The 26,333-nt window shown below is 39.1% G+C and overlaps 2 protein-coding genes across 2 annotated transcripts in view; one reads left to right on the plus strand and one right to left on the minus strand.

Annotated features, from left to right (window-relative positions):
* Positions 1–7,640: 7,640 nt before the first annotated feature.
* OCIAD1 (OCIA domain containing 1) lies at positions 7,641–23,305 on the minus strand. Its single transcript, XM_032186535.1, has 8 exons — positions 23,224–23,305; positions 22,617–22,701; positions 19,166–19,219; positions 18,644–18,691; positions 15,022–15,151; positions 13,198–13,406; positions 11,726–11,875; positions 7,641–9,101 (listed from the first exon to the last, which is right to left on the minus strand). Exons 1-8 carry the CDS (start codon positions 23,272–23,274, stop codon positions 9,064–9,066), a joined length of 765 nt encoding a protein of 254 aa, XP_032042426.1. The 5' UTR covers positions 23,275–23,305; the 3' UTR covers positions 7,641–9,063.
* A 129-nt stretch (positions 23,306–23,434) lies between these two features.
* Positions 23,435–26,333, plus strand: part of FRYL (FRY like transcription coactivator) — a 171,570-nt gene continuing 168,671 nt past the window's right edge. The window contains exon 1 of the mRNA XM_032186044.1: positions 23,435–23,574. The gene's annotated coding sequence lies outside the window, so the exon portion shown is untranslated. The remainder of the gene's footprint in view (positions 23,575–26,333) is intronic.

Raw genomic sequence — 26,333 nt, forward strand, 5'->3', positions numbered from 1 at the left:
GATTTGCCTCCAGTATTTGTCAGGGCTGGATCTTGCTGAACCTAAAGTCCAAATACAGGAGACCTTTACTTTCTCAGCCTTTTCCCTTTTTCAGACTTCCTGAAAGTGTTGTACACCTTCTGGTGTGTAAGTACCAATTAGCTTTTAAACAAATTCCAAATTGTCTCAAATACAAAAGAATCTTGCAGCTGTATGAAGGGAAGAATGCAGGGCGCCACAGGTGCCTCCATGTTCTTCCCAAAATGGGTCCTGGGATTTCTGTTGCGTGACCGTGCTAAGCACGCATCCCAAGCTTTGGCATTGCCTAGGAGGATCGCCCAGTTAAAATTGTGCTCGTGCTGCTGAGTCTCAAGGGCAATTTCTGTTATCCTCAGGGACTTTGCAGAATTCTCAAAGCAATCACCAAGAAGCTGCACATTCCTCGTTGAAAATAATGTGCCACTCAGCTTAATGATTTAAATGATGTGTACTTTTCTCCAATTTACAGATCTGGTGAGGATGACAAAAATTCTATGGATCAGCCTCTTCTTTCAAGTCTTTATTTTGTAGAGAAGACATAATGCATAATTTTAGTTTCGTGTAAATCACCTTAATTGAAGTAGCTGCATAGTCTTAACATGGTTCTGTCCATAGTAAATACCCGTTTCTTGTAATGTATTTTTTTAGATTTTCCTCTCTTTTTTTTTTTTTTTTTTTTTTTCCTCCTCCCTTCAGTGCAGTTTAGCACTTTGTGCTGGAATAGTAGAGAAAGAAACCTGAGGGTAGGTCCTGTATACAAACAGCAGAACATACAAAATTTCATGCTGTATCTCAGCAAATAAAGAGCAGACACTTCCTCAAACAACAACAACAAAAAATCATAAAATGGTGTTGCCTTGAAAACCAAAAGCACAGCTTCTGAAAGGCTGCCTTCACGGTCAGTCAGTAAAGCCTGTCTTCTGTGGTTTTGGTTGGTGAGTTTTTGTTCTATGCTGTGCCTACAGCTTGTATCCCCTCTTGAACTACCTGAACACAAAAAGACTCCGCAAGCAGGAAGTGTAGAATGTAAAAGAAGAAAGTAACTATTAACTGGTTAGAACAAGCAAAAAATATTCCATATTTAACAAGCTATTAGATTAAATGCTCACCACCTTGATAAGGCCGGGCTCTCAGAGGTTGTTCCTGTGGTCACCGTTACCTCTTGGGGGCTAGTGGATGGGTGAAGACAGCTTTGCTGCTTAATGGTTGCTCTAAATGTAACTTTGTTCAGGTTCCCTATTACTTTCCTGTAATAAATTTACTGTTATACAAAAATGGATGTTTTTTCTTGCTTAAATTTATTTCCATACTTTGCAAGAGTCACTGCTCTGATGAGCTAATTGTGTTAATTTAGGTTCATGACTTACTGTGGTACTGTTATGAAAAAGGGCCCTTTGTGAATCTAAGCTGCATTAGCACTAAATTTGTGCATATCAAAGGAAAAATGAGCACAGTTTATGGGCAAGCTGTTCTTTAGAAGGTGTTTAAAAGCATTTTTCTGTACTTCAGGGGATTTATGGCCAAATAATTCTTTAAGCCTGTCAAGTGTCAAGCTCCACATAATACTCCTTGGTTTGGGAATTAACAGGGCTGTATGTTTTGGTAAGGCTAGTATTTAATTTTGTTAAAATACAATTTCTCCTGTGTTGCTTGACCAACAACTCTAGTCGAGTGTGAAGCCAGGCAACAAGCCTTTGTAATGAGATCGTAGTCATGTTGCAATATTTCTTAAGCATAACTTCAACATTTTTAAATAGCATAAAGTGTAAGGCAACTGACTCCCCTAAAAGCACCAGCTATAAAAGGATAAGGAAGACTCACAACACACTGTGTACCCTGTTTGTTAGATAAAACTGGGGCCAACTGGCTTTCTTTGTGCTGTGCCTCACACGTGTTAAGCATTGTTTATATAGTGCTAAAACTTTTTGTCGTATTTTCTTGTCCTAGTAAATGATACACATTCCCTTTTGGCAGGAAGATGCTACAAAAAGAGTAAAAAAAATCCAATGAACGTACACAGCTTCCTACTAGACACTAGACCTGCTGGCCCAGGCCAAGGGGATGTGTGAAGATGCAGCTAGCTCGGGTACCGCTCTGGTACCACCCAGAGTGATGCTAATTTGGGAGAACAAGTTTTCACAGCGGGACGCTAACACCTTACAAAGATATTAATGTGTTTTGGAAAGAGTGGACATGTGGACAAAGGGATCCACTCCATCCTGTGCATCTGCTTAGTAGTTTGGTTTGTTTTGAGAAGGATTCCAATGAATTAGGTTCTGAAGAAATAAATGGGACAATTCTCAAGGACAGTTTAAAATCTAGAAGGTTTGAGATGGCTTCTGGTCAACGCACTGACAGAGAATCTGCCAAAGGAAACATGACCGCATTTATTGATGACAAAATGACAGAAGAGCTTAAAAAAAACCCTCAGTACTAAGAGACTGAGTAATAAGCCTCATTGTCAGCAGCAGCACATGAGAAAAAATGTTAATTGCATCATATGGCTGGTTTTAAATTGCTCTGACATTCTCAGTATGGAGACTGGGGAGTCATGTTGCATGGTTTTCTGAGACAGCAAATTGGTGGTCTATGACAGCCAAAAGGCCAACAGAACATTAAAAATTCCTAGGAAAATACAGGCTTGTAATACACAGTGTGCCCTCATCATGAACAGTGTGGTGCTTCCGCTCAAAAAGTGCACAACAGAGCTGAGAGACAGAAAAGGGGAGGGGAAAAAATGATCAGAAAATGGTAGAAAATGGGTTCTTCTCATGAGATTCAGTAAATAACTCTCCAGGTATTTATAAAACAAGCTAAGCTGAGGAATATGGCATCTCCATCATCAAAGACAAATAGGGAAGGAGTAATTGCTGTTTTTCATAAAACGACAACCAGTCAGCACTCAGTAAAATCCGATTTAACCTGAAAGAAGCACCACTTTACACACTGCCACAGAACGTGGTGAAAACGAACAAAAAGGCTCCAAAAGTCTCCATCGCCCCAGAGAACTGGTGGCTGTGAAACTTCTGGATTTGCACGCTCCAGGTGCAGCTGTTGTCTCAGGAAGCTCTTACGCTCTGATCACTGGAGGATAGGATGGCACACTAGTGCAGGATCTCTTTTTAGCCAAGGTGGGAGACAGGAGGACCAGTACAGTGGTTCTAATGTTCTTACAGCTCTTGGAAAAAACAAGCTGAGAGTGTTGCCAAATGAAACAAAACATGCAGTTAATGCTTGAAGTGAAGACTGAAGCATCTGCATCTGCAGAGAACACAAGATCAGAGACTCCTGAGGAAAGCCATATTGTAATGAAAGGGATTTATATGTGGTTCTTTTCTTTGCTTACTAAGGGTAAAACAGCATTAGCACGGGAGCAGAGGTTTTTCCTGTCAACTCTGACATGCAGATTGTCTGAGAGCAATGGCATGTTCAAAGCAAATGCCAGAAAAAAAAAAAAAAAAAAAACACTTACCTGAAGTTTTAAGTGTTACTTCTCACGTGAGTGTCTTTTGATCATTCAGCAGCAGTGCTGTGCTGGTTAGTCACATCGGCAAGCTCAGGGATTTCAGAGCAAGAAGCAGCTTTAATACTTCCTCCTAGGGGCATACTGAAAGCCTGCCCTCCCCTCACTCCAGCTGTAGGCTGAGGTCTCTGATGACTGCAGTGGACATGCCCAAGCTTATCTCCTGCACGTGTAAGACTTAAAATAAAAATCCGAAACCTTAGCCAGCAGCAAATGCTTGCCACTTAATCTCCCCCAGCCTACTGCTTAGCTCTGTGAATCAAGTAGATCGTCCTAGCCTCGGAAGCTGCCCTGGGTTAGGCACAAAGCCTGCCCTTGTCTGCCTCGGGGTTTCCTACCAGGCTGCCCGGCAGGTGGCTGATGGTGGCCCTGCCAGCTGCCCTGCCAGCCTTCCTGTTCCCCTTGTCCATTATCCCCGGCTTGTCGCTGCACAGAACTCACGGGGGCTGCGGGGCTCCTCCTCGTGCACTTGTTGCTCCCGCAGCCTTCACGCTTGGTGACAGCCGTGCATCGTCTAGCAGGTAGAGGGTAAGGGGGCAAACGTGAATGTGAGACCTTCATAAAATGTAAGGGGGTGAAAAAACGGACTTAGCTCTTCAGCATAGCCATATACACTGATTGCATGACACTATATACCAGCAGAAATGTTTTCTACGTAGCACTGTGTATTTCTATGATTTAGACATTGTTAATAGCCCAACATTACTGTTTAGACATCAGCTACTGCAACCAGTCACCCTTTTCTGTATCAGCTATTATAAAATGATACTCATCCTAAGACACAATGATTTTGAAAATACAGAATTAAACCAAACAAAAATGATTCTACAAAAATTATTCATGGCATTAGATTTATATAGAACTTAAATTTTATCTTAATTAGAAGATGTACTAGAACTGTGCTTCCAGTGTGGATTAGAAAGAATAAAAACTGCAGGTTATTCCAGGTAATTTGCCATTTTGGGTGTTGGAAGCAGTTCATGCTAAGATTGCACATCCCAGTCCTACACATCACTGAGCAGCAGGAAGGACAAGAAGGTTACACACTAGGGATTTTTAATCCTGCCTAATTTACTTGGAGTTTTGGCAAAGGCAATTTATCAAACTCTTCACTTCTCCTTCATCCTGTAAGTTTTTTTTCTCAAGTTAAGGGTAAGTGAAAGCTGTATTTGATTGAATATCGTTGGTATCAGAAACTTGTGCAGTGTTTTATCACACATCCCATCAGATTATGATAGTAACACGTACAAGACTTGCTTGCTTTCAAGTTTCTCAAAATTGTTCCTGATGCACAGAAGACATTACCACTATATATTGAAACTCTGTATTACCATTCTGCTATAGATAGAAAAATCTCAGGAAATTTTGAATCTCTTAGTTGAAAAAAATAACAGTAACTGAGCACAAATGAGTAAACAAGCACTAAGCAGCAAAGTACCAGCATCATTAGCATTAAAGAGAGCAATCAGAAAAAAATGGTTTAGATAATGGCTATTACTGTGTGATTCTTTAAGAATTATAGGTTTAATTTATCTGAACGTGTATAAATGAATCCCCAAGAGATTGCCACCTACTAGCCAACAGCTCTCTCAATAGTTGTTTACTTCTTGTCACATTTTACAATCTGAGCGTCTAGTTTTGCTTTATTGCTTTACTTTAAAAAAATACTTGATTTTTTCTTTTTTTCCCCTTGTTATTTGGAAAGAATAATGCACTTGTGGCTTTTATGAACTGGAACCTTGCCCCGGCCCAGGCTGTACATGTATGAGACGCTCAGGTCCTGTCCTTGGTTCGGGGCTCTTTCTAATGCAGCTCCTCAGGAATCCCTCAGAACTCCTGTCAGGTGCTGCTGGCTTACATCCAGTTCTTACATTAGCAAAGAAAATATTTAATCTATGGACTCCAGGCATACCTGTGTGCAAATTTACTTTGGCTTAGCTGAAGTAATGCAAACCCCAATAAACAGCCCTAAGGCAAGAGGCCGACATAGCAAAGAGCAGCAAATTTTCCCATTTATTGCCTCGAGATTGAAATCCAAACACAATCAGTTAATTTCCCTAAGCCATTTAACAGGCCACCAAGCTACAAAAAGTAAAGGGCTATTTATAGTGCCATTGTATTCTTTAACAGATCACAGAGATAAGCCAGCCTGGTTGCAAACCAGGAGGAATGTGTTGCAAGCAAAGCCTTGCTACCCAAGGTCTGATCTGTGTGTGGCAGCCAAGGGCAGTAGCTGGATGCACAGCTGTGCTGCAAGCAAAGGATGGACCAGGTTCCTCACTAAGAACAACCATGGGGAAGACAAACAATTCTGCCAACAAATAGCAGACAAGTCAGGAAATTTGTGGGCTTGGTTTGGAATAGCACATACCATTTCCCCAGCCTTCCACAAATCTGCTTTAGCTTTCATTAGGTAAATCAAATTATTTTTCATCTACACATTTCTCTTCAAATTTTCAATTTTCAGACCATTTCGGCAGGAACAAACTCCCCAAAAGGTCAGGCTGTGTTCTTACTTTGGACTATAAACATGTTCCTTAATTTGGGCAAAGACAAAAGCATTTAGGACCAAGATTTCGGTAGAGCTTTACCAGTTGCCAGAGCTGAGGCACTTTACCCAATTCTCTCCTTGTCTGTGCTCATGCACAGTAATACCAACAGATTTTAGGATAATGCTTCCAGTTCCTTTAAACTGGCCATGCAACTGCTTATTTTTAAGAGCTTTAAGAAATAGTGAGAGCAGTTACTTTAAAGCCTTTTTAGAAATGTTCACAGGGAAAAAAATATCAGACATTTGCTGGTGTTTGCTTTAGGGTATAGCAGTTAATTTTTTACATAATTAAAGTTTATTTTGAGGGATAAAAGAGAATTTAAAGAGCTTTACAATAAATATGAATTGAGTTAATTCACATTTATTAATGAACACACAAGTACGATGGCCCAAAGGAAAACTTTCTTAGTGCCACTCTCTTTGTTGTTAGGTCAGACTATAGAAGAAGCCAATTAGAAATGTAAGTGGTAATGCAAAGTGAAATTCTTACTGTTATTTCTGGAGTAATTTCTGGAGCAGTGAGGGACCTAAATTCACGTAAAACAGTCGGCCTGACTAAAGAATTAAGAAAAACTTGTGCATTAGCTGGAAATACATTTAAACGTAGAACCGCAGGGTCAGTCCTGCTTTGTTCACACACTCACCATTCTTCCTAGTTGTTTATAACACAGATGTTTTCAGTGACAACCATGCCATCAACTCTTAGGATTCATTAGAAAAAAGTAAATAAATTATGCAAGTGCAGAGGAAACACAGAAGCTCCTCAGAAGTAACTGGGTAGCAGATATGAAATCCTAAGGCTGGAAGAGAACGCTCTGAACCAAGGTGGTACTTAATGGAGGGCGTGCAGAAAAAGGGAAGGAATAAGGCTGAACTCCCACAGCTACCGAGTGATGCAGCGATTCAAGGCACGCTTTGCCACAGCAAGCTGAAAGTGATCTTAACGTTGGCAAAAAGCTCGTTTTCTACAGCCTATCAAGTTAACAGGTATGATTGTGAAAACTCTTGTATTTAACACTTAGAAAGCCAAAGGCTCAGAGGAAAAAAAAATAAATAAAATCATATTGTTTGATGGTAAACCCAACCCAAGGAAAAAAAGTATGTCCTGAGAGAGATCCTGGCCCTATGCAGCAGAATGAGAACATTACGCTCCATTTAGAAATCTTATGTATACACAATGTTACATTAAGCAGAGTGGGCCTTTAAAACATTAATTAGGTATTATATATGCCCTTTGTTTTCTTCACTAAGGAAAAATAAAAACTAATACAGTTTATGTAAAATGCTCTATTTGTCCACTTGAAATATTAATTTGAGGCAAGAGTCTTTGAGATCCCATTTTTGTATCAACAGCTTGGGGACTTTTTATTTGTCCAAAATTTTCATTCTTTCAACAGAAAAATCATTTCTTCCAATCTGCTCTATTTTAATCACCTAAATCTCCTGCCTCCTGTTACTTGGGTAACTCACTATCAGGAAACTTTATTTTTTCATGATAAATCCAGTCAGCTTTGGAATGGTGCACTAAGAAATATAGAGTAACGTAACTCTAGCAAGCTTCCTTTATTTTCAAAGTTCTCATCACGGTGTCATCACGGGCACAAGAAACATTCTAAGTTAAATTTCTGATACAACTTCAAGCTTATCCGATTAGCACAATCCTCTCTCTCTCTCTCTGTTTATCTGATAGCAATCTTCCTGTTTTGATGATTATAAATAGTACTTGTCTCTTAAAGCATTCTCTCATCTTTTAGCCATTTTCTCCCTCCCATTTCAGCTGATTGTTCTTTACCTACCTAAAATTATCTTCCTGTTCATGCTGCTCTGTGCTGCTAGTCCACTAAATCAATACAGTCAAGAACTTTCTTCTTGGTAGGCTATTTTTCATCTCCAACAAAATGCCAGCAATGCTTTTTATGCTATTAACTTCATCATGGTTTATGCTCACCTATAGCCTAAGAGTCAAAACAAAAACAATGCTGTGAGATTAAACAGCACAGCTGAAAATGAGTATCTAATGGACAGAAAAAACCAATAGTGTTTTGAGACAGAGCAGGGGATGCAAACATTAGGAAATATTTTTCAGTAGTTTTGCCAATGTAGCTCAGTTCTTACAGGTAATAACAGTGCAATACTCCATTATCAGGATCTTTTCTTTGTGAACAGTCTCAAGTGTTTTTTTCTGTTTTGTTTTTGCCATGCACAAATGGAGAAGAAGTACAATGCACAAAAAATAAGTCAAGATACCAAACTTTTAACAGTTTGTCCAGATTAGCCTCCTGCACTTAAATTAGAGCTATTTTAAATATCTGCAGTTTCATTCAATCATTGAATTCTGCATTGACTGTCCTAAGAGACCCAGTGTGGGCAAGTCAGAAGACCAGTCTAAAACCACAACTGCCACCCAGAGAAAGCTTTGAAAAAGAAAAGTCCTGTTCTGTATGGTTACTCCTGTATTTGGCTAGTTTCCTCTACCCTTTTTCTCCTAATAATTCAGTGTTATTCCAACCATTACTAAGTATGATAACATTCTGAGGTTTCCAGCATACTTTCAGACAAAAAGTGAGAGGTTATTTCTACAGGTAACTTTTAATGCAAATCTTCAAAGTTTTGGAAGATTGTGTTATCTTTCCCTTCCCAATACATATAATTGCTTTTATTTACACACTTTTCACCCCTTCTTGTACATTTATATTAGTTATTGCTAGTTAGCATTTTCATTCTTAAACAATAGCACTAATGGTTTACAATCATGACACCTCACAATACCCTGGCTTGTCATTTATGCAAAATAAAAAAGAATCTTCAGCCTAAATACTTATTTTTAAATATTCTGGCAAGTCAAGATTTTCTCATTTATTAGTAACTGTGTCTGACAGAACACATCAAAGGTGCCAGTATTCGTGACTGATATAGATGAAGTTCAAGTTGGCTGACAGGAGATATTTTTCTTCAGTTCTTCATTGGGTTCTTACTCATCCCAGGTATCTCCATATTTATTTACTTTAACTAAAGAAAATAAAGAAACAATAGTCATGTTATTAAATCTAATTCCCAAAGTTATACAGTGCCAAAAACTAGGGTATGTTGCAATTAAAAGTAATAAGTGGGGACAGCATCAGTCACAGTACAATAAGCATGTAATTTAAACTAGTTTTGAATAAATGCGGAGAAGAAAGTCTGTAATTCATTATTCTTTAATGAATTAATACTCAGCCCAAAGGCCTTCTGTGCAAATTTCTGCCCTACAGAATTTGTAATTACTTTGAAACAAACACAACATGTGGGTGAAACAAAGACAATTGGAGGAAATGGGCAAGGAATGTTACAATAAATACGTGGCTACATAATGTAGTTACGTGCACAATTGGATGGATTCAGGATAGCTAAAAACACAAACAAAAATCAGTAATCCCTACTAGGAAACTACTCAGCCATTATTATTTGGCAGCTTCCTTTAGTACAGAAGTGAGTCAGAGAAGAAAAAACAGGGTACTGGTCTTAAAGGCTTTATTCAGATCTGTCTTGCATAATTGAAAAATGGTTTTGGGTTGGAAGGGACCTTAAAGCCCACCTGGTTCCAACCCCCTGCCATGGGCAGGGACACCTCCCACCAGCCCAGGCTGCCCAAAGCCCCATCCAGCCTGGCCTTGAGCACCTCCAGGGATGGGGCATCCACACCTCCTCTGGGCAAGAGGAGCAGATTGATATTGCAGGTAAGGCACAATGAGAAGCTGACTCAACCTATGAGCTGATTGCTATTTTTATTAATCATGGCAGCTTAGCAAGTCATGCTCATTCCCTGAAAAATGGTCCAGTCCAGTTCGCTATGCAGCTACACAAATTCATACTGTTACAACGGGAAAAAGCACCAGCAGATGGAAGCTAGGGTCTGCTTCCTACATGGTTAGTTTTCCCTTCTGTCCTTGCATCAGAGGACAGAAACCAGTCTCTTATTTGCTAGCCTGGTACCTACAATAAGGACATAAGATGATGAGCAAAGGGGTGATGGCTCAGGACGTGCAAACAAGTAACGTGTCCCATATGACACAAGACGCTGAATCAGATTTCAGCCCATGACATCAGTGGACTTAAACACACCTCTGCTTATAAAACATTTCTGATTTTTTTGTACTCCCTTCTTTCTCCTTTCTCTAACAAACAGGTACTCTTGAAAGTTTATTCACAAATCTCCTGCACTGCTTCATGCAGTTCGAGTCTCAAAGCCTGACTACACCCATCAACCAGAACACAGAAATATAACAGAGAAGGCAATATTGTGGATTAACATTTTGTAACAACTCAAATAACTAAGAATAAAATAATGAACGCATTCTCATTTCTTAGCCGTGAGATTTGCCATGGAATATGGCAAGGTTTGCAGAATGCTACTTAAGTTTTCTGCTTATGGCTTTCAAGTGATGTTTCTAGTGGCTTTCTATTTGTGTAGAACTATCTCGAAAAAAAACAGTGTAAATCAATGATTGTGTAAGGCAGCTGGCTGAACTTAGAATCTGAAAGGACAGGTCAATAATTTCTTAATGTTTCATTGGACAAAGACATGTAATAACAGAAAAAGACTTACTCTCTTAACAACATTTAAATCACTACCCAATCATTGTTTGTAATTCTAATTTCGAGACCATGTGGATTTGTCTACAGATTAATGATCTGGAAAGAGTAATACACAAAAATGTAATAGATTTACCTTCCTAAGCAACACTGTTCCAAAGTTTACTATTTCAGACCTTTTAGCATATATCTACATATATATGTATGTGTATATTTATTACAACTGTGTGTGCCTAACAGGAAACATCACCTGTTCCTACAAGTCTCATTGCATTGTGATTGAGATGACTGGACACTGCATACAACATGAAACAATTACAACTGACATGCCTCCTGCTGACGTCATTTTCTCAGATGTCACACTGACACCGTTCTAGAGCAAGTAATCATAAATTGCTGCTGGTGTCTCCTTCTCAAAAAAAATGATCAAGTGAGAGAATTGACTGAATGAAGTCTTATCCTTCAGGGCACCGCATTCTTCTTCTGCTGTGTAAAGTTTTGTTTCTCACTGTGAAAACAAATCTCAATATTGCTGCCAAATACCATTTCCTTCCTTTGAGTTTTAATGTAGAATAATGAACCTCTACAAACAATGCCGCTATAGAAATGTGCTAATTCCACATGAAACAATTCATAAATGCCCCCCACTTCAAAACCATCAACTATGTGCTCTATTTTGATAGAACAATGCTATCTAAAACATACACCCCCCTTCCATAGCTAAAACTCTTCACTAAAGCTCTGAGCTCAGAAAATTCTTTGTTGAAATATGTTGCACAATCTATTTTTTAAAAAAGAAGCTATGAGATTGTCTGAGTCTGTCCCAAAGCAATATGGACAGAGAAGAGGACTTAAAATCTGCTGCTGGAAGATCAATGTTTTTGAAAATAAAATTAATTTAAAATATGTAAAAATAGATTACATCACTTATCAGATACTTGCAGATAGTGTAACAATGTTGCTTAAAGGGTAGGCAGAATTAAGCTTTGGGTTTGTAACTATTTTTAAAATTACTGCTACTGCTTGAATATACCATGTATGGTTGTGAATCAGCACATTACCTTCCTTAGCTGGTTTTTCCTGTGGCAACTTGATTGGAGTTTCTGCCTTTGGTGGTACCATTACTTCATACGTTTCTCTGTGTTTATTCCTTAATTCTTCATATGTGACAGTTTTTTTTTTGCGACCTTCTTCTGGAAGTGGAGCAGGTTCTGAAAACAAAACAAACACCAAAATAATAGAAATGACAATCAACTAAACCTGGCTACAGCCTATTCTAGAATGTCAGTTAATTACAGCTCAATCCCAAATGAAAAGGAGGGTGACAGCTGCAATTCAAAATGCAACTGAGTATGTATGTGGTCCTTCATTCATTCATTTCCTTTCATCTTTTTTGTTTTGTCTGTTTTAGCAGACCAGCAGTTAACTTATTTGTGTCATTTCATCTAGTGGAAAGCCTAACGGTCATGTGGTCCCTGATGGATAAAACAGTTCTGGTCACTTGATGTAAAATTAATGCTAGTCATACATTTGATATATTTAAAGTTTCTGAAGAGAAATGTGAGTGAATCTTATTAGGACTACATCCATCACAGGTCACTTAATAAACATTTTATCTACATTTATAATGCAGAATCTTGGTTCTATACTTATGGCTTTATAAACTGTCAGTATTTGTAATGCAGTGTTATTACAATTCCCTTGACACATCTACATCCAAAACTTTTATATAACTAAAAGTGAGTTGCATGAAAGGCCTTTTTTTTTTTTTTTTGCATCAAATAAAACATTTTCCATCAGGGAATTTAAAACACAAACTGATTCAAAATATGTAACTAATGGACGGTAGCTTCTTCCTTTTTGTACCACAGAGATTCAGAGCAGTGTTTCCCCTGCCCCCACCAATAGCTGAGGACAAAGTTCATATTGGAAGGAGGGGAACAGCTGCACAAACCAGTACTTTAAAACCATTTTACTTCTCCATGGAAAAGTCAGCTGTTGTGTGAGAGAACACAATATGCACTCAGTTCTCAGAAGATTTAAATGTTTGTCACATTATAAAAAATAGTTTAATGTCACCAAATTATAGTACTATACAGTTAAAGCATCAAAACTGGTGAAAATGAAATAAACTAAACCATGTTCTCTACCATTTGTTTGCTAGCCTTTCTTATCAGTTGCATTGAAATGGTTGGCATATTCACTTTAATTTAAATCAAAAAAAACCTTCAAGCCAGGGTGAGTTGTCTGCAGGCTGAGTTTCATAACAGATTAAACCTTGTACATGAATTTACTTGCAATTAGAACTACTAAGAAAAAAAACCAAACACCTGCATTTAGATTAAAGTTAGAAAATTACACACGGATTTACCTTCTGTCCCTGAAACAATTCTGGGAACTTCAAGGTGTTTCATTCAAAAACACTCTATTATCCCACACGTTTGCATGGGATGAAATTAAGTTTAATGGGAGAACTAAGAGACAGCTAAGAGTTACTGAACTACCAATTGCTAAATACTACGACATATCACACCTTGCACAGCATAATCAGTGATTCCTGTAGGCGAAGATTCATTCAGGGAAGCACTGAATGGAACTGGTTCGTAGCTAGAGAGGCCTCTGTCTGTTGAGCTATAATCATCTGAATATGTAGAAGAAAGTGGGAATCCAGCTCTTGGAGAAGAAGGTTCAGTAAACGACTGAGAAGGTGTATCTGAAAATTCAGATTTCCGGCTGGAACGGCTGAAAAATGATAAAATTAAATATTAAATACAGAACTGTTAACAAGTTAAAATGAAACTATAAGAGTAACATTGTGTGCAGCTGCAGACAATACTCTGGTAAGTGGTTTAATTTAGTTTCCAACAACACGAGTTACTGTCTTTAAAAAAAAAAAAAAAAAAAAAAAAAAAAAAAAAAGATTTCTTTAACATTGCTGAGATCTACATAACCCCTTTCTCAACACCCTTCCTTCCTCCCAGAAAATTAAATCATACCTGAAAATCTCTAAAACAGAAGACAAAAGAGAAAGTGTTTTGCACTTTACAATGTAAAAATGACAATCCCTCCCCCCAGGGACTCTTCAGAAAGCAAAAACGCGTCAGACACAAATAGTACAGGGTGTGTCCTTTTAACTAGTGGTAGCATGTGAACTACAGTTAGTTCTAAAGATCTTTTAGGAAGAATTTGCAACTTAAAACTCTGCGTTACTACAAACTACTATAATTGACCAATAATACACAACAGAAGAAAAGGAGAATGAAGAACTGTCTTGGGGAAACAAAACTGTAACAGTTTACTGAGTTGTTCATTTATTATTTCAGCAGAAGCATTAATGAGTTTTCTCAGAGAAAAAAAATAATACCACACAAAAAATACTGTGGAAACTGATGCTTGATACTCGAGTACTCACTACCAACTCAGACTGGCCCTACAAACCACTACACAGTTATTTGTCTGTCCCTATCAAAAATGCCATCCTCTTGGTGTCACTAGAGTGTATTCACCTTGTACTTTAAATTTCTGTTCAGCTTTACTTCTACTTTTATATGAAGAACATCTGCAATTAGTTTGTCTACAAAAACCTTGCAGACAAAACTGTCATAAATTTAAACTGAAAAATTAATAAAAAATTAATAAAAGTCCTACATGAATCTAACAAATCTTAGCACACAGTGGTAAGCAGGACTCACTATTTACTCACTATCCAAAGACTGCTTCTCCCAGTTTTGAATCAAGGGTTTAAGTGAGATATTCCAAAAGTGATTTGCAATTAAACACCACTTGAAGTAGAAAACATTCTGGAACAAAACAGGAAATAGTTTTAAGAACCTGATGAGTTTCTCATATGTTATAATAATGCTGTTACAGATGTAAAGGATTTAAACAAACAGCATTAAGTCTGACCACCACGCTTCTTCCTGCACTGATATTGTTTACTGAGCTCTTTCCTTTGATAAACACTGAAATCATTTCCACCCTCTTCCTACTTCAATCAAACTAAACTATGGGAAAAGCTTCCAGAAAGTAACACTATTTTATTTCAGTTCACTTAGTTTACTTCACAGCTGAGAAGGGCAACTTCTGATGTCACACTCCTGTAAGTAAATTCCACAGGAAAACAAGTCTCACTTATCAAAATATATTCCTTCTAAATTAAAATGCTTCTTTTTCTATTCCTCAAAGTAATCGGTTGTATGTAACAAATTCAAAATGTGTGTTTCACAGCTGGCCAATTCATACAGATGATACAGCTTCCTGAAAGTGGCAGAAAGAGGAAGAAGAAAGAGGATGGAAGGTGCAGATCTGAAGGTGTAGATTATCTGAAGGTTTAAATTTAAAAGAATTAAATTCTTACGAATGCGAACTATGTCTCTGAGCTTGTCGTAGAACATCTCCTATTGGGGAGTCCTTCAGTTTCTTAAATTTCTCGCTACAGATTGGCAAGTAGGATATCTTTCCAGCCAGGTACCCACACGTTCCTGCAACTTTATTAAAAGAAAAAAGATGGTTTTGTATGCTGTATCATAACATTCAACATATCTTTAAAGTAGTCATTTCCAATAAATTACACAGCACCTTGAATTAGAGACAAAAGGTTTAGATCTGAAATAAAAAAAAAAAAAAATTCAGTAGTCATCTCTTTGCTACTTTTGCGGACAAAGGGTACTAAAAACAAATACAAGAGCTGAACAGAGACATACTTAGAGTTAGACATGACCTGAGTATCAGGTGACTTCAGCTAGTAATTAATGAGTGAAAGGTACCAAAGAAGAGAGCTCCAATCAGCTTTTCCCAAGACCCAGAAATTGCAACTATCAAAGATGACAAAATGGTAGGGAATAAAGAAAGGTAGAAAATTCTGAGAATTCAATCCATCAGAACAGACAGATCTTGACAAGGCTTTCCCAGTATGAAGAAACATTACAAAATTTCAGTACTAGGCTTGGTATATTCTGAAGAGGTTGCCTGAGGACAAACAACTGAATTATTTGAACCCTTGCAATCTGTAGGCAAACGTTTTCCATGTGGTATATAAGACATTTTGATCTGTTAGGCAGGACATCACACTAAATGATCACAGTAGGTTTTTTGACCCAACAAGAATTCAAACTAGATATTTAGCAAAATGAAGTTAAGCAGCATAGGTGATTCTCTTTGTAATTTATGCAAAAGGTTAAAGTCTCCTTTTCTTGAGGCCTGCTAGTCAGGACACAGAAACATCTCTTGAGAAAATGTTTTACCCAAAGTAATTAGTGGCTAAAATATTTGTTTTCTATTATAACATAACTGACAGCCAGATAATCTACATTTTCCAAATTAGTACAAATCAGGTACTGTTGTTCTTTGCTTCTTCTGTGTTCACTGCAACAAGACTTTAGAGAAGCTAATCAGAGAGATAAAGGAGTTCAGGTCCCACTACAGGCTAATACCAGACAGAATCAAGGAACGTCCTGAGTGGGAAAGGACCCATAAGGATCAGTGTCCAACTCCTGGCTCCACACAGGACCACCCAAAGATCAGACCCTGTGTCTGAGAGTGTTGTCCAAATGCTTCTTGAACTCTGGCAGGCTTGGTGCTGTGACTGTTGCCCTGGGGAGCCTGTCCCAGTGCCCGACCACCCTCTGGGTGCAGAACCTTTCCCTAACCCCCAGCCTGCCCCTCCCCTGTCCCAGCTCCATGCCGTCCCCTCGGGTCCTGTCGCTGTCCCCAGAGAGCAGAGCTCAGCGCCTGCCCCTCCGCTCCCCTTGTGAGGGAGCTGCAGGCTGCCATGAGGCCTCCCCTCAGCCTGCTCTGGGCTGAACAAACCCAGGGACTTCAGCTGCTCCTCACAGGTCTTGATGTCTTCAGTCCCCACCTGACCCAACTACATTGGCTAGATATAAAAGACCATTACTGCAGTCAAGCATGGATACACTTCAGAGTCTATGAACCAGAAGAGACACGCACCATTAGCAGACTATGATCAACAGACACAGCTTTGATACGCTCAGATCAGTGACACCAGAAATGCAGGAATGTTCTTATACTGTTTTATCATTGTTTATCATCAGCTAACTATGAACTAGCAGTGTCTGGAATTTGATGTGCTCTTCTTTCAGAACTCATCAAGGGGAAAAAAACAACACAACTGCTTCCTTTGACCAGATGGCACTGCAGGAGGAATGTACAGTTAAACTCTGAGACATGATTTGGACCTGTAAATTGTCTCTGGCAATACTTAGCAGGAAGATCCTGTAGACAGTAGCTGCATCTGACCTAAACAATATGAGAATGAAATGAAAACTGCTTAACTCAGGCCTTTTAAACTGCAGCTATGCCTCCTCCCTTCCCCCCAAATTCCCCTAAGATGTATTTAAGAAGTACATAAATCACTTATAGTTACCTACTGAAAAACAGTCAAAACACACTTTGCATGGAAAGTTCTTTAAGTCTATATGCCCACCAGTGTACACTGAACAGAAGCCAGAAGTATTTTGGCTAATAACTTTGAAAATAGTTGGTCCAGTCCAGCTGCTCATTTTCTCCTTTGATTTCAAAATTTAGCTCTTCTAAACAGAAGGAACATGGCCCTTACTTACAAATGTGTAGGTATCAGGGAAATAGTAATTCCATTATTTATTAGAAAGGTTTGTTAAAAAGGTTTGTTCTATTATTTGTTCGAAAAGGCAAGCAGAACTTACCATAAACAAATGGCAGCCCTAGCCTCTCTCATTCATTTATCTGCTTAAACAACATTTCCTTTGGTACAAATCATGGGTTTTACCCTCTTCCCACTGAAGTAAACTGTAACAGTAACTGGCTGTAACTGACTGCATCTGGGCAGATTGGCAAGATGGCAACTTCCTGTTTTACTGTCATGTATTAAATTGAAAAGGTTAATTTATTAATTTATTTTTGATTATACTTAATCCAAAATCATTCACAAGAAATTGCTGTTTTCCTATAATTGTACACACCTAACGTCCAGGAAAAAAAGGCACTAAAATAGCCTGAATGGGACAAGCGAGACACATGAATAATGACCTTCAAATTAGGAAGGGAGGGGTGGGTGTACTCTGGCAAAGTCCTTCAGGCAGACTTCACTGCAGCAGTATGCTGTTCTAATATTTTACAAGATGTTATTTAGACTCACAAAGTTTTAAACAATGTCAAAAAGTTTTGCTTGCCAGAACAAGAAGAAATACCAAACAGATACTATGAACAATAAATACAATCATTGTCAAAAATCAATTTCTGATAGAAGCATCACAAATTGCTAATATTTGTAGTTCAGGCACTAGAAGAAAACGTCATTGTTTCTTCCCTCCTGTCAAGTTTACACAACCAAGGAAAATACAGAAGCTAAGTCAAAAGAAGCATTTTTATTTACTTCTTTTCAGCTATAATAATCTCAAGAGATGCTTTAATAGCAACAGGTTACATTCCTACAGACACTTTTGCTGAAGCATGAATTTATTTCTGATGATGCTGTTTCATCTTTAAATTCTACCATAGAAAAATATTCATCCCTGACAGACCATAACAAAAGGGGAAAAAATACGCTTGCACAAAGCCTGTTAGCAATATTTTCATCTTATATTCTCACCTTACACTTGTCAAGAACATTTTGAATCTTAGAGTTCTATAGAAAGTCTACAAACAAAGCTCATCCAAAATCAGTTGCACAAATTCAAAGACGATGAGTAAATTAACTGCTCTACCTCTTGATATTGAATACATTCTTCTGGTATCAGATGTTGTAGTTAAATGTTTCGAAAAAGTTGCTGACTGGTAGAATCAACTGCAGAAAGGTGAAATTTATTCACTGGATAAATCAGATCACATATCTACATCCTCAGGCACAGTTTTACCAATATAAGCATAAAATGAAGTCACAGTGAATCAGCCAGCTAGTCTCACAGGGATCACATCTGAGCAACAGACTCCAGGACTGAAGTCACAAATGCAAGCTGAATTCATGTACAGTTTTTACTTACATGCAACTTTAGTAAAAGAGCCAAATCTTGAGGTCTCTCTTAGAATACCTGAAAATGAGGAATCGAAGTAATTATTAGTAAGTTATTAAGAATTAAGTTGAAGAAACATTAACTGTTCTATGAATCCAAAGTGACAGTTCTCTTGCATAATATCGGGGTAACAGGTGACTCTTTAAAATTTAAGTGAAAGAAAATTCAAGAAAACTTAATATTGGAATTCCCCATAACATTATAAAAATCTAACAATTATCTCTTTAATATATCACACAGTATCATTACACGCTGTAGAATACGTTGGTTCATAATCAGTGAGATACTGCATATGGCAAGCAATAAGTAAGAATGTGATTTTAATCAGAAGTTCTGTTCTTTTAGTTTCAGGAACTGCAAGTCATATAGCTTACGAGTTGGAACCTCTTATTTACCAGCAGATTAGGTGTTAAAGTATAGTAACTTTAGTAAAAACAAAAAATAGTTAATCTGTGCAAATTCAAATTAAACTAAGTATTTTTAATACTTTACCTTTTTTGATTAAGAAAGTAGTAGCAAGCATGCTCGCTGCAGCCAAAGGAAAAGCTGTAGAGAAGAAAAGTTGCTTAAAATATAATTTTCAACATTTTCAATATTTAACAAAACATACAATAAAACCAGAGTCGTTAGGTCTTGCTATGTTCATTTGTATGAGAATCTAATCATATACAATGATCAAATTATACAAACTATGAAACATTCTGAATTCTAGCTTAGAGACCTCCTATAAATAATGAAGTACAGGTTAATGAGTCATCCTCTCCTCACCAGACTTCATGCTTCCTAAAATACAAAAGGCAGTGGCAGATGGAATCAAGGTACAAGATTCCAGGTGCTGACGGCTATCTACAACTGCTACAGCATTGAAATGCAGTGCTTTAAACCTGAGAAACAAACACTGTTCTGTAGGGGAGAAGGCCACACAGAGGCCAGTGCCTCCAGAAGTTTTTGATAACCAAAAGGCCTGATTTTGTTTTAATATGAAAACTTTTAAGTATCTCCAACTCTTAAAGAGATACAAAACAAACTAATGTAAAATTAGGTAACCCGATCAGTGTTTACTTATCAACAAACAGAAGAACGGAGCAAGTTTTTCTTTAGCTTACGGATCAAGCTACACAACTGGGGATAGGTTCAAGAATGCAGAGAAGACGATGAGCACAGAACAGTGTTACCACCTATCACAGTCTGCTTAACAGTTCACATCAGTTTTTATCATATTGAATTACTTCAGACAGCAGAAATCATTTGGAGATAGCAAGAAACAAAAGGAACGCTTTTTCAAGCTGTGATAATTACAACATCAGGAAGATGAAACTATCTGTAAGACCACTAAGGTAACACAAGATACAGTGATACCGAAATAACAAACATGGTAATGCCAAAGTCGATGACATTAAGGACTCAGACTTGTCACAGTACTACTACACTTTAAGCAGCTCTGAAAATATAGATGTTACAAGAAGGCTCAGTGACTTGCCTTAACTCTACCTAGGGGAATTTTACTGTGAACAGCGTGAGATGTTTATAGTATTTTGAAGCACACAATCTGCTAATTAAGTTCCTATTTCAAGATAAATAGTATTTCTAAGAATTTTTACAACACTATCTATCTAAACTAGATTAGGAGTCCAACTAGTGTTTTAGGGTAAATATGACTGGATGTCATTTTTAAGAAAAAGTATTGGTTCCATGGCTCACAAGCAAGATTACAGTAATTACAGAGGTTAGAAATGACGTATACACCTAGCACAAATGTTCTGGACATCAAAGATAGATTATGCACTGTAATGGCAACAAATGCCACTAAGTGCACCTATAAATGACACAAAATGGTAACTAGAAATTAAAACAGCAATAGGTACATGAAAATTGGAGTCGAACACAAGAATCACTATGCAAGCGTACAAAATAAATAAAAGTAGCTTAATAGATCAGAGACATTGCTGCTTTTCACTGGTATGGGCAAAAAGTACTTTGCTTTGGGAACAAAATAAATCCTAGGAAAAATACTGGAAGGCTGGTACATCAGCAGCAAGTCATTAAGGGTGGGAATGTAACGTGTTCCATTCAAAATGGTTTTCTGAGGGAAAAAGTCATATCAAGTGTGTGATTTTGTTGATGAGATTAAAAGTGCAAAGGATAAAATGGTAGATTGTAATGTGATTTCTGTATTAGAATTTATATTATCTGATAACACAATTATACATTTTACTGGTATTACTAATGTTTATTAAACTGAAATAAGAGATGACTAGCAAGCTTTTCTGAAAGAAAAGTTAGCAATGAACTATCACAACACAGAGGGTTTGTAAGAACTGGTAAAAATTGACCCCATCTTGAAAATACATAAAATTACATTACCTCCGAATAATAAGAATTGATACAGTAAGAAGCAATGACGTCAAGGCAGTCACACAAGCAGCCTATGCAAAGGAGTGTTCAAAACCCACATATTGATCACAGCTAATACAACCGTGTAGACATGTATGATACAGAACAGTGAAACGAAGACAGGAGACCCAGGAAACAGCAAAGGGCTTTGGGCTCTCCTAGTGAGATAACAGTACAGGACACAACTCTTGAAGAAGAATCCAATTACCAACGTGTTTCCCTGAAGTGAGACTACTCAAGGAACTAATTTGGGGCTTCTGAACAGTACCTACATGTTGCTTCTTCAGTCTCTGCAAAAAGATGAACAGGGCAGTAAGCTTCCTTACCAGTCAAGAACTCAGAGCAAAACACCCAAAGAGGGACAAACAACTCCCCTTGTGCACTCCATGAGAAAGGTTATCAATAAGCCACAACAACCATCTTACTGCTAACGAACATGACTCTCTTCACGTCTAAAATGGCTGGATTTTACCAAACAAGCAGAAGGCTTCTAACCATTTGAATAAAAGTGGAAGAGGAAAATGCCAAAGTAATAGAGAACGTCTCAGCTGAAGCAGAACTTTGAACTGTTAATTCAAAATTGTAATGGCTTAGAAGTTGCCACTGAAACAACTGGCTGCCAGGAGAAAGCAGAGTGCCAATGTGCTAAGTTTAGCAAACCAGGTGCTAAATTCTTCTTCTGTCCCAGTCTCTACTAAACCACCTACCAGCACTAGGACTAATCTACTAGAGCCTGGTACAATAGTGGAGACCAATCACCTCAGAAGGCTTGTTCAAAGCTCTTAATCATGTGTATATAATACAGGTATGTCTTGAACCTTTGGACTACAAACACAAAGTTAAAAAGTAATATAAATCAATTCTCAGTCGATCAACATTTTATGAAAAACAGAATTTACTGTGGTATTTTGATTAAATTTTGACAGTATTTTGTGAAAATAATGCAAGTTTATTATTCTTGTACACTTAGTTGTAGTACAAAAATTACTGACTGCAAAATCATGTTTGCGAATCTTAGCTTTTATTGATCAAAAAAAGCCCAAATACCTGGTGTTCACAGACAGAAATTTTCTCGAAAAGTAGAGCTAAGTGATTAGTTTTTTGCAAGCCTCCAGAAAGACAAAAAGCAATAACTCTACCCTAAAGTATTTTATTTTTGCATTCTAAAGATAACAAAAATTGAAAGCATATAAGTGACAAACAAAAAAGTACATCCAGATACATAAATAAATGTGGGCCTAGGTTAATTATAACGATTTCCCAATTTTTAATAAACACGTTAATTTAGAATGTGAAGGGGTCTCGTTATAAAAGATAAACCTTACAAAACACGATGCACTTTTTGCACAGCTCCTGTCCTACAAACTTGTAATAAATAAACGCGAGTCCTACGTGGATCGGCACTCACTGGGATGCAGTTTTAGGCCACGGGCAGCTTCTGAACGAGCAGCCACGAGAGCTGCACCTGGGCCTTCCTTCCTTGAGGCCTCAGCCGGCAGCACACAGGGCAGGAGGAAGGCAAAGCAAGAGGCCAGCAAACCCAGCTTACCTCGGTACCGGGCGCTCTCGTCAGCGCACTCCTTGAGGAGCCTGCGTTCCTCCTCCGTCGGCACATAAGGCTTAGGTGCCACATTCTTTTATCGGGGAGATCGATTAAAAAAAAAAAAAAAAAAAAGAAAGAGAAAAAGGCAGGTTTAGGATTTGTCGGTTAAAAGCGTACTGTAACTTCCAGGCCTCGTAGCGCCTGTGTTTTGATGGGGTTATAGTTAAGGAACCGACAGCTTGTTGTTTACATTAAATATAACGTTAAAAAAAAACACTTATGGAATAAATGAGAGGAGGGAGAGGGATGTACTTAGTGCGTGCACACACTCAGCCAGCTCCTTTTCCCTAGGTAAGGCCCGCTGGGCCCCCAAGGCCAGGTTTATGTGCCCGTGACCCCCCCCCCAGCACTTATGGGGCCGTGACCCCCCCCCCCACCGTAGGCGGCAGCGGGGCCACGGCCGGGCCGGGGCCGGCCTCAAGGGCACGGCGGGCGGGGAGGGCACCGGGAGGCACCGGGCCGCGGCTCCCCGCCCGCCCGTGCCGGTGTGTGGGGAGCCCGGGGCTGCCGCCTCCCCCCCGCAGCCCGGCCGGGTGCCGAGGGCCGCCCGTACCTCGTGGGGCTCCCCCACCTCCCCGCCGCCGGGGCCCTGCCCGGCCTCCATGGCGGGGCGGTGGCAGCGGGAAGCGGAAGGCTCGGGGCCGCCCCGACCTCGATGGAGGCGGGGACGGGGCGGGGATGGAGCCCGGGCTGGGCGGCGAGCCCCGGGCGGGTCCCCCCGGGAGCGGCTCCTTCCTCTGCCTTAGCGCCCGCCCCGGGCACGCCGCCCGCGGGTGGCTGAGGGAGAGGGCGCGTTTGGTGCTCAGCGTCGCGCTGAGGTGAATTTGGGAAAAAATCCGGTGTTTGCAGAAAGAATCCGCGTGCTCGCCTCTGGCTGACGCTACCGAAATAGCAGCTTTAGCGGGTGAGTGGTGTGTGTTTGGCAGAAATCAGGACAAATGGTGTTGCTGTGCATGCTGTGAAGTTTTCCCGTAGCCGCTCGGAGCTGCCGCTTGATTTCGCCGTGTCCTGCTCTGCCTCGGCTCGCCTGGGATGCAGCGCTCCCTGCCAGCCAGCCCTGCCAGGGTCAGGGGCTCTCAGCCCTGGGGTTCAAGAGAAGAGGCTTAAATTGCTGCAGACTGGTGGAGGTACAAAAAATAAGCCTGTGCCCGGAGACAGGAAACGCAAGGCTTAGAGACTGCAGGTGTCAGAAATTAGTAGGGAACGGGCATGCAAAATAGCTGAAATTAGTAGAGAAAGCGACTATGAAAGGAGTGCTGTGAGCAGGTGAGGGACCCGGGGTAAATGGAATTAGGGGTGTGTAAAGTAATAGATTTGGCTGCTTATGGTGGCTGCGTGCACCAGCAAGGAAGCTGTAGAGGAGGTGGGCTTATGAGTGCTGGATTCTTGAAATAAGCTGGGGGGATAGCACCAAGGATCTGTGTATTAAAGGTTTCTTAATTCATAGTTTTCATCATACAATAAATAAACTTCCAATCTACATTAAATTCTTCTGCCTCTTAACACAGATTTCTTCCCGCCTTCATCTCTGCCTATTATCTGAGCCCACCCTAACGAAGCACATACCAATAACAGAGCACCAGTTAGGCACATTATTAATCCCAATGCAAAATATTTTGGCCTCATCAACTCACAGTAGTTTTATTTACGGTCTCCAGCACAATTCTAAAGGCGATTTATTTCGTTCTTCCCATTTGTCTTTCAGTACATTCTAGGCAAAGAGTACAATGTTTTTTTTAAAGCTTGCATTTTTATAGGGGAGGACGTGTTTATGGACTGCACCTTCTCTAAACACGGAGCTTCAATGGGAGGAAATGGATATCAGTCTCCTTTGTTAAAGAAAATAATGACTCGGTTGTTTTGCCTATTATAAAATGAATAGTTATCCATTCAGCTTTCCCAGTTCACTATCCCCAAATCCCTTAGACTTCCAATGGGGAAAAAAAAAAAAAAAAGAATGTCATACACCAAACCGGTGAGTTTTACCTTCCTTTCAAAAATTTCCTAGTACAGTCTGCCTGTGAGATGCTTATTGATACTTCAAGGTTTCATCTGGTTAAGTGTCCGTTTTTTGGCTTAGAACTGCAGGTGCAGGGCCATGTTCAGCATATCTGCATCTCTGACACTTCATTCTCGTGCTACAACTCTTATTCTGAAGTTCACCCATAGAAAGAAATCTCTACAAGGACCCCCTTTTTGTCACCTGGTTTACTTTTACCGTTTCCCTAACGCTCATGTCATCTTTCTGGCAGCTAGTTGAGAAGTCAGTTTAAAATCAGTCATGGTACTGCCAAGTCCTGATGCATTACATAAAATCTTGTCAATGGGCAAAGCTTAAGGCTAGCTGTATAACCCCTTTCTGTAAATCTAATTTCTTGAATACTGTTTTCCCACCTTTTGCTTTGACCGCAATTCCAGCTGCCATTATCCAATATATTTTTGTTTAAAAATCTATGTGCTAGGGTAGACCTTCAGAGATGACAATGTAATGCTATTTTTCAAGGACTTTGGAACTGTTTGTTTTAATGACATGCAAAATGACAGCCTGATGTTTTGACAACTGTTTTGCTGTTGAGTGTGTCTTTAAATATGCACAATCAACAAAACTGATAGATTATTTGTAAAGAGAAGTAGCACAGTTATGTATTTTTGTATTTTTCAGGGGGTCATTCATTTTAGTTACATTACAATGCACCCATGACATTATTTTTTTTTAATCTTTTGTAACTTAGTATCGTCCAAGAGTGAATATACTTGAGATTCAAAATACTGTAATACTCTAACTTGACAGATAGCCTTCAGAAATTTGAAACGATTTCTTCTGAAGGAGCTGTCTCGAGGAGGAAGAGGAAAATTTTAGAAAAATAAGAGTCTTTTAAAATGAACGGATTACTTATCTAAGAAGAAGTTAGTAGGTGTGAAAATCTAATGGTTTCCTAATCACAGCGCTTTGTTAAACAAAGTAACAGGGCTCAGGCTCGAGCATTCATATGGTGAGTTTGGTAGGGACTGTCAAGTGCTTTAAAAGCTTATCTGCCTGGTAAATTCTTCTCCATCCCCTTGTTTAGCGGCTAGTGACAGGCTTTATACAGATTCATTGCAAAACAAAAAGTTGGCTTAACCAGTAACTTCACTTTTGAGATGTTACACAAGACACGGGACGCTGAAATCGCGTGGATGTGTGAAAGAGTTGGAGTATCCGCGGATCTGGTAAGGCAAGTCGCCAGAACAAGTACTGGAACTTCATGTGCTCGAGTACATAGCTGGAATGGTGATTTTTTATTTTTTTTTTTCTCTTCTCTTCTGTTCGTTGCTCTTGCTCAGGTCAGGACAAAAGAGTAAAACACAACAGCTGAGAGCTTCTGATTCTTCAGTTGTTGCCAAGAGTTAACAGGACTGTATTTGGAAAATTCACTTTCTCCCTAAGGAGGAAACAACAGCGCTTTGTACCAAAAAAGAGCATTGTTGTAACCACTGCAAGTGGTGGCGAACAAAGGACCAGTTATTCGCCCCGAGCATTACGGCACATCAGCAAGAACCGGAGTGGGTGTCTTTGCAGAGCTGACACTCAAAGCCTCAATTAGGAAGGGCTTTACCCACATTGATAATAATTACTATTACTAATAACTGGTACTATAGCGCACTTTGTAAATCGCTTTGCAT

This window comes from Aythya fuligula, chromosome 4 (genome assembly GCF_009819795.1).
Source record: "Aythya fuligula isolate bAytFul2 chromosome 4, bAytFul2.pri, whole genome shotgun sequence".
Lineage (NCBI taxonomy): Eukaryota > Metazoa > Chordata > Aves > Anseriformes > Anatidae > Aythya > Aythya fuligula.